This window comes from Lampetra planeri, chromosome 48 (genome assembly GCF_965212315.1).
Source record: "Lampetra planeri chromosome 48, kcLamPlan1.2.h2, whole genome shotgun sequence".
Classification (NCBI taxonomy): domain Eukaryota; kingdom Metazoa; phylum Chordata; class Hyperoartia; order Petromyzontiformes; family Petromyzontidae; genus Lampetra; species Lampetra planeri.
Window position 1 is genome coordinate 642,772 of NC_136154.1, and position 12,896 is coordinate 655,667.

At 56.7% G+C, this 12,896-nt stretch overlaps 4 protein-coding genes across 4 annotated transcripts; all 4 read right to left on the minus strand.

Annotated features, from left to right (window-relative positions):
- Nucleotides 1-8,331: 8,331 nt before the first annotated feature.
- Nucleotides 8,332-8,806, minus strand: LOC144733898 (histone H2A-like). Its single transcript, XM_078615905.1, has one exon. It carries the CDS (start codon nt 8,753-8,755, stop codon nt 8,375-8,377), a length of 381 nt encoding a protein of 126 aa, XP_078472031.1. The 5' UTR covers nt 8,756-8,806; the 3' UTR covers nt 8,332-8,374.
- An 843-nt stretch (nt 8,807-9,649) lies between these two features.
- On the minus strand, nt 9,650-10,060 carry LOC144733660 (histone H3). The gene has a single exon (XM_078615687.1). It carries the CDS (start codon nt 10,058-10,060, stop codon nt 9,650-9,652), a length of 411 nt encoding a protein of 136 aa, XP_078471813.1.
- A 798-nt stretch (nt 10,061-10,858) lies between these two features.
- LOC144733661 (histone H2B type 3-B-like) lies at nt 10,859-12,080 on the minus strand. The gene is made up of 2 exons (XM_078615688.1): nt 12,070-12,080; nt 10,859-11,324 (listed from the first exon to the last, which is right to left on the minus strand). The coding sequence occupies exons 1-2, from the start codon at nt 12,078-12,080 to the stop codon at nt 10,904-10,906; spliced, it is 432 nt and encodes a 143-aa protein (XP_078471814.1). The 3' UTR covers nt 10,859-10,903.
- Nucleotides 12,081-12,178: 98 nt separating this feature from the next.
- Nucleotides 12,179-12,490, minus strand: LOC144733662 (histone H4). Its single transcript, XM_078615689.1, has one exon. The coding sequence runs from the start codon at nt 12,488-12,490 to the stop codon at nt 12,179-12,181; it is 312 nt and encodes a 103-aa protein (XP_078471815.1).
- Nucleotides 12,491-12,896: the final 406 nt, after the last annotated feature.

A 12,896-nucleotide genomic window follows, 5' to 3' on the forward strand; every position in this document is an offset into this window, starting at 1 on the left:
GTTCCTGATCCCAGCTATCTGCCTTGCTGACCCGTGTTTGTGTTTGTATGCGTTTCTAACTGCGGGGCTCTCTGAGCTCGCCGTGGTCGTGCGATCTCAAATCCGCCCACGGCGCCGCAGTGTTACTTGGCCTGGGAAGGGTCCTGTCCAATTCCCTGGCCCTGAGAAACCGTGGGGTAACCCCCCTAGGGGGCCCTCGGGTGAAAACTCAGGGTAGGTGACCCGACCACGAGGCCCTACGTGGGTGCGGGTGCGTGTTTATGTGGGGGGGGTGATGGGGGGCAGTGCGGCGGTGGAAGCCGGGCGGCTCCCTGGCTCGGCCGAGCGGCCCCGTCGCTGTGGCACCACATAGCCCCCCGGGGTGCCAGTCCCCGTCCCGGGTTGACTGGAGCACCTCGCCTGGGTTGCCCCCACGAGGTATCGCCGCGGGGTCCGCGGGATTCGCCCGGCCCTTGTGGCTGGCCTCGGGGGTGGCGGCTCCGTCTCCTGGGGCTCCGGCGGTGGTCTCCTCCTCCATTCCAACGGCTCCCCTCGGTCTCTGGCACCTGCGGGCTGGGGAACAAACTCAGAGGCGGTGGGGTTTAAGGGTCGCCGTCCTCGTCGCCCCCGGCCCCGCCCGGGGCCCCTCGGAGCCCGGGGCTCCGTGGGGCCCATATACTGCGCGAGGCCCCCGGGCACGGGGGGTAGGGGGACCCCGGGGTTTCGGGGTACTTGGACGGCGGGGCTCCCCCCCTCGGGGGCTGCTCGCCACGGCTTCAGTCGGCGGATGTTGACCACCATCTCCCGGCCCCTCTCTCCTCCCTGAATCAGCACCGTCCATGGTGAGATCTGCCGTCTCACAATCCAGGGTCCTCGCCAGTAGGTGGTCAGCTTCCCCACCTGTCCGGCACCGACGCGGGGAGTGTACAGCCACACCTCGGAGCCCGCAGTGTAGAAGGGGGGCTCCATACGGGGTCGGGCGCCCTGCTCTTGCCGCTGGTGCGCGGCCTCTCCGTGCGGGTAGGCTCGGCCCCTGGCCCCTCGCAGGGTCTCCAGCAAGTGCTCCACGGGGTGGCTCCCTTCCTCCCGTTGCGGCGGAGGGACACCGAACAGCAGATCTGCGGGCAGGCGAGACTCGCGACCAAACATCATTAGGAACGGGGTCTGTCCTGTAGATGTGTGAACGGCGGTGGTGTAGGCGAACAGGGCATAGGGGAGGTGTTCGTCCCAGTCCTGTTGATTCGCGGCCGCCATGCGTTTAAGCTTCCCGGCCAGAGTCTGGTTCATCCTCTCTACCATCCCGTTCGCCTGGGGGTGATATGCCGTGGTTCGGTCCTTCTGGATCCCGAACTCTCGGCACAGCGCCTGGAATAGTTCGGCCTCGAATTCACTACCCTGGTCGGTAATGACTCGTTCGGGGATCCCGCACTTAAGTACGTAGTTTTCCACGAAGGCCCGGGCCACTACGAGGGCTGTTTTATCCGGGATAGCCACCGCCACGGGGTAGCGGGTGAAGTACTCCACCGCTACAAGAATATATCGGTTGCCCCGGTGGGATCGTGGAAAGGGCCCTTGCAGGTCGATTCCGACCAACTGATTCGTCCGACTGACTCGGAACGGCCTCAGGGGTACCTGGTACCTCGCCGGCTTTTGCCCACACTGCTGACAGGCCCGGCAGCCCTGCACCCAGGCGGCCACATCTTGCGCCAATTTAGGCCAGAGATACTGGCGACGCAGAGTCTCCCGGGTGCGCCGTTCCCCATCATGGCCCCCGAGCGGGTGGTCGTGTACCAGTCGTAGCAGCTGGGGTCGCACCTGGGCAGGAACACAGATACACCCCGGCTGGCCGGCCTCGGTTAACTCCCGTACCACTCCGTTCTGTACACACAACCGGGCATACAAACCGCTCCAGGGTCCTGGTAGGGCGCTCTTTTCCTCCCGCAGTGCCGCCTCCACTGCCGCCAGATCCGGATCTCGCTGCTGGGTCTGTCTCAGCTGCTCGTCGTTTAGGCCCGGGAAGGCACAGCCGACGTCCTCCTGGGTCCGTCCGATCGGGTCCCGAGCCGCGGGTCCCGCGCTTGCCGGGCGGTCGACGGGATCCTCAGTGCCACCTGCGAGGGTCTCTGTGGCGCACACTGCACTCTCTCTCGGGGGGGGGAGTTTAGTTTCCGCGCGCTCCTTGGGTTCTGCTGCCTGGCGGCAGCGTCCCCCCGTGAAGCACGGGCAGGCGTCTCCCTCCCTCGTCTCAGCGCGCACCGCGGGCCGTCTTGACAAGGCGTCCGCGTTCGCGTGTGTCCGCCCCGCTCGGTACTCGATCTGCAGGTTGTACTCCTGCAGCTGCGCCAGCCATCGAGCCATCTGCCCCCGCGGTTCCTTGAATGTAAGGAGGAACTGCAGTGCATAATGATCGGTGCGCACACGACATTTCCTGCCGTACAAGTACGGTCGGAACTGTTTACACGCGAAAATTACAGCATACAGTTCCTGACGGGTTACACAATAGTTCAGTTCGGCCCCGCTCAGGGTCCGACTGGCGTACGCGATGACCCGCTCCGTCCCACCCTGCACTTGCGACAGCACCGCGCCCAGCCCACTGCTGCAGGCGTCAGTGTCCAAAATAAAATCGGTGGTGAAATCTGGGAAAGCCAAGGTGGGGGTGTGGGTGAGGTGGTCTTTGAGTGTGGTGAAAGCCGTCTGGCAGGCCTCCGACCACTGATAGGGGTTCTTAGGGGAGGTGAGTTGGGTGAGGGGGCGTGCAATCTCACTGAATCCCTTTACAAATCGACGGTAATAAGTGGCGAGTCCCAAGAATGACCTGATCTCCGTCAGGTTCCTCGGCCGCGGCCAATCCACTACGGCACGCACCTTCTCGGGATCGGTGCTCACCCCTGCCTCGCTGACTCGGTGTCCGAGGTACCCCACCTCGCGTTGCGCAATGTAACACTTACGTGGCTTGAGCTTGAGATGGGCTGCTCGCAGTCGCTGGAATACTTCCCGCAGCCTGGACCAGTGTTCGGACAGCGACCTACTGAACACTATTACGTCGTCCAGGTAAATCAGGCACTGTTCCCACTGCAAGCCCCGCATCACCAACTCCATCAACCGCTGGAACGTCGCGGGCGCGTTAGTGAGTCCGAACGGCAACACTCGAAACTCAAACAGGCCCATCGGGGTGGTGAATGCTGTTTTTGGCCGATCCTCCTCCGTCATCTCCACCTGCCAGTAACCGGACGCCAGATCGAGGGTGGAAAAATACCGCGCTCCTGCGAGACTGTCGAAGGTGTCGTCGATGCGTGGGATGGGAAAAGCGTCGCCGAGGGTGACTGCGTTCAATTTTCGGTAATCAACGCAGAACCGAGTCGATCCGTCCTTTTTCGTTACCAGTACCACCGGGGCAGACCAAGGGCTCGCGGAGGGCTGGATTATGTTATTGCGTAGCATATCCGTGACTGCCTCTTTGATCTGGGTCCGTTCAGGCGCGCCCACTCGGTATGCGGGGAGTTTGATGGGTCGGGCTGCACCTGTGTCAATTTGGTGCTTGACCAGGTCGGTCCGGCCCACGTCCGAATCGTGCTCACTGAACACGTCGGCGTACTCCCGCAATAACCCGCGCAGCTGATCGGCCTCCCCCTTAGGTAAGGCTGCCCAAGGCACATGTAGCGCATCCTGCAGGGGAACAATCTCGGCTCGGGGGGTCGGGCCGACTCGCCAGGCCAGATCCTGGCTGTCCTCGGGGCGGCCAGGGTCCTCCGCCCAGAGTGCGAACACCGAGTCGTTCGAGTGGCGAGCGTGCAGGGGGTGTACGGTGGCTACCGGGGTGCGTCGTCGTATCATTGCCGGGGTACTGTGTGGGTTAAACACACGTATAAACAGCCGGCCCCCATCTGCGTTTACCAGTGTGGCTGACCCTACCACCCCGTATCGCGATGCCAACTCCGGGTGAGGAGTCAGCATTACCTCGCCCGATGGTCGGTGGGTTGGGTCGGTGGAGAGGGTTGCCACTGGCACCAGCATCTCGGCGAGAGGCCCGATGGTGACGGCCGACACCAGCGTAGCGGCCACGGGTGTGAAGCGTGGGCGATTCAGCTCCTGTCCTAGGAACGGAATCCGCTCCCCGCTGCCCTCCACCGTAGCGCATCGTTGCCGGGGCTGTACGTTAAGTCCCAACTTTTCCAGGAGGTCCGTTCCTGCAATGCACTCGTGGCACAACACACTCGAAACGTAGAATTCCTGTGTGCACACCTGGTTTCCTAGACGGACCTCGAGGGAGACCTTCCCCAGCAACCCCATCCCGGCTCCGCTTGCCGTGTGCAGCGCGCGATCCGGGGCCTGCAGGCAGCCCACGTCCACCCCGAGCATGCTGCAGTGCGCGGCGCTCATGAGAGAGGCCACGGCGCCCGTGTCCAACAGGATCCGGGTGCGCTGCCCGTTCACCTGGCCTTCCACCAGCGACGTGGCTCCCGTTATCCCTGCCACCAGCTCCCGCAGCCAATCGCCCGAGGTCCCTGCGCCCTTGGGTGTTGTCGTTGTAACCTGTTTATGGATCACTCGCTCGCCATTATTATTACAGCTGGTTTGGGTCGGGTCTACGTCGATTTCATCCCCTGGTGGTCCCCTCTCTAGGGGGGGCTTAGTGTTTGACCTATGCATCGGCCTCGCACGGGCGCGCTGAGGGCAGTCCCTCATGAGATGCCCTCGACGGTCGCACACATAACACGTCCTGGGAGGAGTGGCGGCTCTGTGGCGAACTTTCTGCCCACTCCCTCCTCCCCCCGTGCGCTGTTGCTCATACTCTGCTTCTAGTCGGGCTATCCTCCCAGTTAATCCTCCTACCTCGGCCTGGACCGTCTCTACCATTGTCTCCAGCGCAGTCATGTGTGCCCGTACTTGGGCTACCTTGTTGTCTACTTGGGTTACCCTGTCACCTACCTGGGTTACCCTGTCACCTACCTGGGTTACCTGGCCGGAGACATCCTTTATACCCGTTTGTATACCGGCAACCCATCCCGGGGTTGTCTCGCGGGACACTGGAGGTTCTCTTTCCCGGCCCCTTACCGTCCTCGCGAGCTCCTGTTCCTCCTCCTCGTCTTCCGAGAGCAGGCTCGCAATGGCGCGCTCTCGTCCCAGCCCCCGGAGCTGCGCGCGTTCGCTGTGAATTCTTTCACACTTACGTGCGCGCTCGACAAGGGTGTTAAAGGGAAGACGTGGGCAGCTCATGTCTGGCTGCCACCACGCCGTGCGAGACAGGTACCGCTGGATTTTCTCGGCAGCCAGTTCCTCAATAACCTCAGTTGCGTACCCCGGGCGTGCGATCTTTGTTAACTCGCGCACATCCTCGGCGTAATCACGGAGATCTTCGCCAGGTTGGCGACGGCGCGCCTCTAAGGCCGATTTTGCTTCCTCCTCGTCACGCGTGCCAAAACGCTGATCGAGTCGGCGCATCAGCTCCTCTAGCTGTGTCTGTGCGCTCGCGGGTAACGCTTCTACAAAATCGGCTGCCCGCCCATCAAGATTCATATTAAGTTGACGTACTGCCTGCGCGTCCGTCCATCCATTAATTTCCTTGGCCCCTAAGAGATTGCGGGCGAATGCCTTCCACGAAGGGGCCCCCCGGCCGGTAAATATCAGTCTTATTTTAGCGTGAGGTAACGCGGGGGTCCGTACCGCTTCCGACACCAATTTGTGGGGGTCGCTAGCCCCCGAGATCCCTCCCTCGATAATGCTAACGGCCGGGCTAGCATCATCAATCGCCCCCCCGCTGCTAGGTTCCTCACCCGTGGCGTGGGAACCATCGCCCGAGGATTCCCCTCCCCCGCGGGTCCGCGTAGCCGGCATGGCTAATTACCGAGTAGTATTCTGCCCCTCCCTACTACGATACCTCCCTGTCCTAATCGCGCGCCTGCAACCCACACGGAGCGAACGTACGCACGCCCACACACACACACGCCGCTCCGCGCACTCCAACTCAACTCGCGTTATGATCGCGCACCTGTATCGCACACGGGGTGGTCGCACGCACACACACGCAGCTCCCCACGCGACACCCACTCTTGCGCCGCTCTGCGCCGCGCTGGTCGCTCACGTTACGATCGCGCACCTGGAGTACGCCGATTACGCACGCCGAGAGCTTACGCAAGTAACGAGCACACGCAAGCGGGGCACACGCCGACACGACGACTCGTCCCCTCCCCCACTCGCGCGTGCACGTCAACCCAAATATCGTACAAGGACGATTCTCCTCTCACACGGCTGCGTAGTCACGCCAACACACAAAAGTGCTCTCCCCGGGCGTTAACGCACACACCTCCGTACCCGCACAATCGGACAGAGACCACGGCCTTTATGCATACATCGACCACACACTCGCGAATGCAGTGCACGCTAATACCACGTTCCAAAAACACCCAACAACACGGTTTTGTTACTACGCTCGAGATTTTATTAGCCCTTGCTAACCAACCGAGCCACCCGTGTGTGTGTGCGGGCCCGCAAGGCGCTTCTAACCCACACTCTGGTGCCGTGTAGCCCTCTTCTATGCTGAGCTCTCTGCTAAACCGCTTTCCCACTCGTCCTTACCCCGAACTAACCCTCTCCTACGGACCCTACTCTCCGCTCTGAGGTGTTGTAAGGCGCGCAACACGATACCGTCTGTAGTCCTTGGTGACCTTGCGGCGCTCAGATCGTCCTGCAGACAATCTAGCGGCTCGCCCGATGACTCCTTCGTCGCTGACCCCGTGTCCAAACTCCAGAAGAAGAGAGTTCCCTACTGCCCCTGCGTTTTCTTTTAAACTATTCACATCAAAGGCTAGGCGCCCCCGTCCCGACCGCCTTGGTCTCTCGACCAATCCTGAGCCTAGGATTTCCCGCTCTTTTGCGATCCCGCCGGCCTTTGAACTTTCGACCAATCAGTCGTCCCGGTTCCTGATCCCAGCTATCTGCCTTGCTGACCCGTGTTTGTGTTTGTATGCGTTTCTAACTGCGGGGCTCTCTGAGCTCGCCGTGGTCGTGCGATCTCAAATCCGCCCACGGCGCCGCAGTGTTACTTGGCCTGGGAAGGGTCCTGTCCAATTCCCTGGCCCTGAGAAACCGTGGGGTAACCCCCCTAGGGGGCCCTCGGGTGAAAACTCAGGGTAGGTGACCCGACCACGAGGCCCTACGTGGGTGCGGGTGCGTGTTTATGTGGGGGGGGTGATGGGGGGCAGTGCGGCGGTGGAAGCCGGGCGGCTCCCTGGCTCGGCCGAGCGGCCCCGTCGCTGTGGCACCACACCGGCCACAACCCTGAGCTGATGTGCTCATTTGATCCCTTTTCTGACCGCTCAAAAAGAGCGAGTTTTATTCTTTAAAAAACACGATTCTTTCTTCCAATAGGCATCCCAATTTATTCTAAACCATGTTCCATGATTGATGCAATGTTGGAATGCTGCTCAAATACCGTTCCTAAATTAGACATAAAGGGTATCTGGAATGAGCAGAGCATTCGTTTAATTGCGAGCAATTTGGGACGAGGGCAACTCGACGACGGTGTCCTTATTAAACAGGACCCTGCGGGGTGGGCTGGTAGGAACGAATAACCAAATAATATAAACATAATGTATTATTACACTTGTTAAGCCAGGAAAGCCCCACTGAGTCAAAAGGTTTTTGTAGGGTCCTGCCAAGTGTTTGCAGTAGGGGGCGATGTTGCTACACCTAATCGGACGATACGAAGGGAGAGATTGAGGCCTAGTTCTAGGCTTTAGGCCTAGCTGTATGCTTTAGGGCGCTGTGAGTTAATTTTTAATTTAAATGATTTAATGATTCATGTAAAAGCTTTAAATTTAAATGTTTCTATTTAAAAACATGAGGGAATGTAACATTGTTAAACATAACTCCCTTTCACACACGCGGGGGTACGACACGAATGGAGAGTTTCAGGCCTAGTTCTAGGCTTTAGGCCTAGCTGTAGGCTTTAGGGCGCTGTGAGTTTTTTTTTAATTTCAAAGTTTTAATTAAAAGCTATCTCAGGGAATTATTAGGGCGCTGTTAGTTGTTTTATTTAATTTCAAAGTTTTAATTAAAAGCTATCTCAGGGAATTATTAGGGAATGTTACACGTGTTTAGCCAGGAAAGCCTCATTAATTTAAATGTTTTAATTAAAAGCTGAGGGAATTATAAGGGAATGTTACACTTGTTTAGCCAGGATAGCGTCACTGAGTCAAGGTTTTCGTAGGGTCATGCCAAATGTTTGCAGTAGGGGGCGATGTTGACGGACGGACACATTAATCTATTGGTGGTCTGGTCCACTTCGTTCCTACCAGTATAACAAAACTCCTGTGTACGACTGTCCGAGCTCTTTGCAAGTAAGTGGGTGGCTCTGAAAAGAGCCGTTGTTGTGGTGGTAGAGGCGGCGGCGCGTTCACTTCTTTGCCTGAGAGGTCTTCTTGGGCAGCAGCACGGCCTGGATGTTGGGCAGCACACCGCCCTGGGCGATAGTCACGCCGCCCATGAGCTTGTTGAGCTCCTCGTCGTTTCGCACGGCGAGCTGCAGGTGTCGGGGGATGATCCTCGTCTTCTTGTTGTCGCGGGCGGCATTGCCAGCCAGCTCGAGGATCTCGGCAGAAAGGTACTCGAGCACGGCGGCCAGGTAGACGGGTGCTCCAGCGCCGACCCGCTGGGCGTAATTGCCCTTGCGGAGCAGCCTGTGAACGCGACCCACGGGGAACTGCAGGCCGGCGCGGGAAGAGCGGGACTTTGCCTTGGCGCGAGACTTGCCACCGGTCTTGCCGCGTCCAGACATTGTTAAGCGACCTAGGATGCAAAAAGCACTGGAGACAAAGTACGAACGATTTGTGACGTTAACACGCACCACCGGAGCGGCTTTTATAGCGGAGACGAGGATCGTAGAGCGCGCCGCTGCTGATTGGCTCCTCTCGGTCGAGTCCCGCCCTCTCCTTGAGCCACCAATGAAAAGCCGGGACGCGAGGATTCGATGTTGACTTTAATTATTTGTATCCATATATATTTTAATGCGGGCACGCATCTTATGAATGAAACAATGCGATACACGTACTTAATAGGTTCAAGTTTTAAGCATGATAGAGTTAATTAATGGGCACGTGCTGGCAAGTCAAACTTATAAGCGGATTCCGCAAATATCAATGTATTATTGATTATAATAATCATTTTGAGGGACCGCATTGGTTATAAGAAATCATTGTGATAGCCTTGAGCTCGTGATTGATCGCCCACGTGCCTATACGGTGTATATATATTTTCCTTTAACCGCCTGTTCGGGCAATGCCTAAAAATATATGTGCGTGAATAATTCAGTCTCTTAGTTTGCAAAATGTGAACTTCTTATCAGCTCGGGCTTGAAACAACATAAACCAATTTCTTTGGGTTTAATAGTTAATATATTTCACCAAAATAACCCTTTTGTTGAACATTATGTAAGCATGGTTTCACAACGCTTATATACGACACCAACGTGTGATGTTGAAAAATATGAGCGGCGGGGTATAGAAAATGAACTTCATTGTCGCTTACGCCTGACGACTCGTGAGAGCCGTGACCAGCAAACGAAGGTTTCCGGCACCCGAACTTTGAAGAACACACATGGAAGCGTTTTCATGAGTAAGTGGTGGCTCTGAAAAGAGCCTTTGTGTTGTGCTTTGAGGGCCGAGCTGGGCGTTCAAGCGCGCTCGCCACGAATGCGGCGGGCGAGCTGAATGTCCTTGGGCATGATGGTGACGCGCTTGGCGTGGATGGCGCACAGGTTGGTGTCCTCGAAGAGCGCGACAAGGTACGCTTCGCTGGCCTCCTGCAGAGCCATGACAGCGGAGCTCTGGAAGCGCAGGTCGGTCTTGAAGTCCTGCGCGATCTCCCTGACGAGGCGCTGGAAGGGCAGTTTGCGGATGAGCAGCTCGGTGGACTTCTGGTAGCGGCGGATCTCGCGCAGAGCGACGGTGCCGGGCCTGTAGCGGTGAGGCTTCTTGACGCCGCCCGTGGCCGGAGCGCTCTTTCGGGCCGCCTTGGTGGCGAGTTGCTTGCGGGGGGCCTTGCCGCCCGTGGACTTGCGAGCCGTCTGCTTGGTGCGAGCCATGGCTTGGTGAGGGCAAAGATTCTCACAGGCGGGGAGAAGGCGGCTTATGTAGCCCAGAGCGCGCGCTCACTGGTCAGCGGAGTCGTGACGTGCGAAGAAGGGGAGCGTGCTGATTGGTTGGCAGCGTGCAATGATCTCGAGTCGTCAACTCTTCTTAATCAACAAAATGTTCACAGTTTGGATCATTTCAGAATGCCGCATCACGATGCAGTAGTACCGTTTGAGCGCCGTCGATGTCTTTAACGGATGTTCTTTTCTCAAGCAAACACCTTTCCGAAAACAACTTTACAGTGCTCTGCATGATCTAAATAAAGTGTGAAGAAACTGCACTTCATTGGAAACAGTAATACGTAAAAATGTCGGAAAGAGGTGATCACAGGAATAGATATATATTCTCTTGGCATTGAGATGATGATCAATTATACTGCACGAGTCATCCATGCTAGGCGCTTACTTTTACATATATGTACACGTGCAAAATGTTAGTTCCTGCCCGAAAATACAACCACGAATTAAATATATTGCATTGCAAGGTTTTGGCGCCAAATATCCAATGTAATATCTGAATGGGCTGCAGATGAAATCAATGGACAATCAAGTCCAAGAAATGCCTGCTGGTGAATATGATGTGCCATGAATATTGTTATCGCTTTTATTCACGTGGAAACATGTTAAAATGCGTTCGATCTCTCCACTTCACTCAATGAGCGAACAATGTCCCCGCGTGAACCGGGGCTTTGTTGGAAGTTTCGTTTTGTACTCCTGCTAGGACTGGTACAAGCAGGTTCGGAGAGGTGGGTGGCTCTGAAAAGAGCCTTTGTAATTAATGGTGGAGTCGAGGCTTCACTTGGAGCTTGTGTACTTGGTGACGGCCTTGGTGCCCTCCGACACGGCGTGCTTGGCCAGCTCGCCGGGGAGCAGCAGTCGCACTGCGGTCTGGATCTCCCGAGAAGTGATGGTGGAGCGCTTGTTGTAGTGCGCCAGGCGGGACGCCTCGGAAGCGATGCGCTCGAAGATGTCGTTGACGAACGAGTTCATGATGCTCATTGCCTTGGACGAGATGCCGGTATCGGGGTGCACCTGCTTCATCACCTTGTAGATGTAAATGGCGTAGCTCTCCTTCCTGCGGTGGCGTCGCTTCTTGCCATCCTTGCGCGTAGCCTTGGTCACAGCCTTCTTGGAGCCCTTCTTGGGAGCAGGAACCTTGGCCGGCCCAGCGCTCTTTGATGCGGGAGGATCGGGCATGTCGACGCGTTGTAGGCAGCTTCAGGTCAGAACAGACGGGAAGCGAATGTGGATGTCGGTCGGGCGATGAGCTCCTTTTATAGGAGGCGAGATGCAAATCAGAGGATCGTAGTGCGCGGCGCTGCTGAGTGGCTCTTTTAGTACCATCCCTCTCCATCAGCCTCCAATGAGAAACGCGGACGCGATGCTCACTTTAATATCGTTTTTACTGCAAAAAGGACTTGTGAATATAACACAATGTAATGTCCAAACATGTATATTAGTGAATTGCAGCCATGGCCATTGCCTTTGTTTTAATAAGGATGACTGGAAAACCCAATACAGTATATTGTGTTTTGAGCGTGGGTTTTTTTGTTTCTTACGAGGGATTGTTTCACCACTCGTCTAATACGGCGCACGGGCGTTTTAAGAACGCAATTTGGAAAAATACAAGCGCTCGGTGGAGAAAAATAACTTCGCTGTTGTGCTGTACAGGTGGAGATTAGCATTCCGGCACGCTACGTCAATTAGGACGAGTGTGCTGTAAGATTGTGGCGCCAAATGCTCCACGTAATATCGGAATCGGCTGCAGCTGGAAATAATTAACGCAAAAATACCAGAAATGGGTACTGTATTAACGCGTTCAAGAATTACGCCTTGTTAAATGTGACGTGTCGTGAATATCATGATTTCTTTCATTCATGTGGAAGCAGATGAAGATTCGCCAACTCAACAAGCAAACGTCCACCACGCTCACGAGAAATTGGCGCGCAACAACCCAGGACATGTGCTCCATTTAGAAAGTGTTTGGCAACACTGGCGCAAGCAGTTTCGAAGAGGTGGGTGGCTCTGAAAAGAGCCTTTGGGTTGGCTTAGTGTGCGAGAGATGGGCGCTCAGCCTCCGAAGCCGTAGAGAGTGCGGCCCTGGCGCTTGAGGGCGTAGACCACGTCCATGGCGGTGACGGTCTTGCGCTTGGCGTGCTCCGTGTAGGTGACGGCGTCGCGGATGACGTTCTCAAGGAAGACCTTCAGGACGCCGCGGGTCTCCTCGTAGATGAGGCCCGAGATGCGCTTCACACCGCCGCGGCGAGCGAGGCGGCGGATGGCGGGCTTGGTGATGCCCTGGATGTTGTCGCGCAGCACCTTGCGATGGCGTTTTGCGCCTCCCTTGCCGAGCCCCTTACCTCCTTTACCGCGTCCAGACATTCCGACTACTTCTGACAAAGCTCGCGAGAGACTGCGCGCTCAGCTTGCAGCAGCAGCCGCCTTTATACCCGAAGCGTGGTGACGTCACCGACCACCCCTGCCCTCCGCGATGGCTCCGCCTTAAACCTTAGACCTTTAACCTCTGTGACGAAGAAAACCCTCCACTGTCGTCAATAACACTTCCTTGACATGTATAATATGCGACGTTTTGGGCAATGACCCTTCTTCGAAGCACTCTGTAATGATATTGGCACACCCGCAGCGAACGCGAGAGGAACGCGATCTGTTGCAAGATTGCACGTGGAGTGAATAATCGGTGTAAGGTCTTGTTTTCAAGTGAACAAGATGAACTAACTTTATAATCGTGTGAAGCTAAACGGCTTCCAACACAATAGTTGAGTGAACG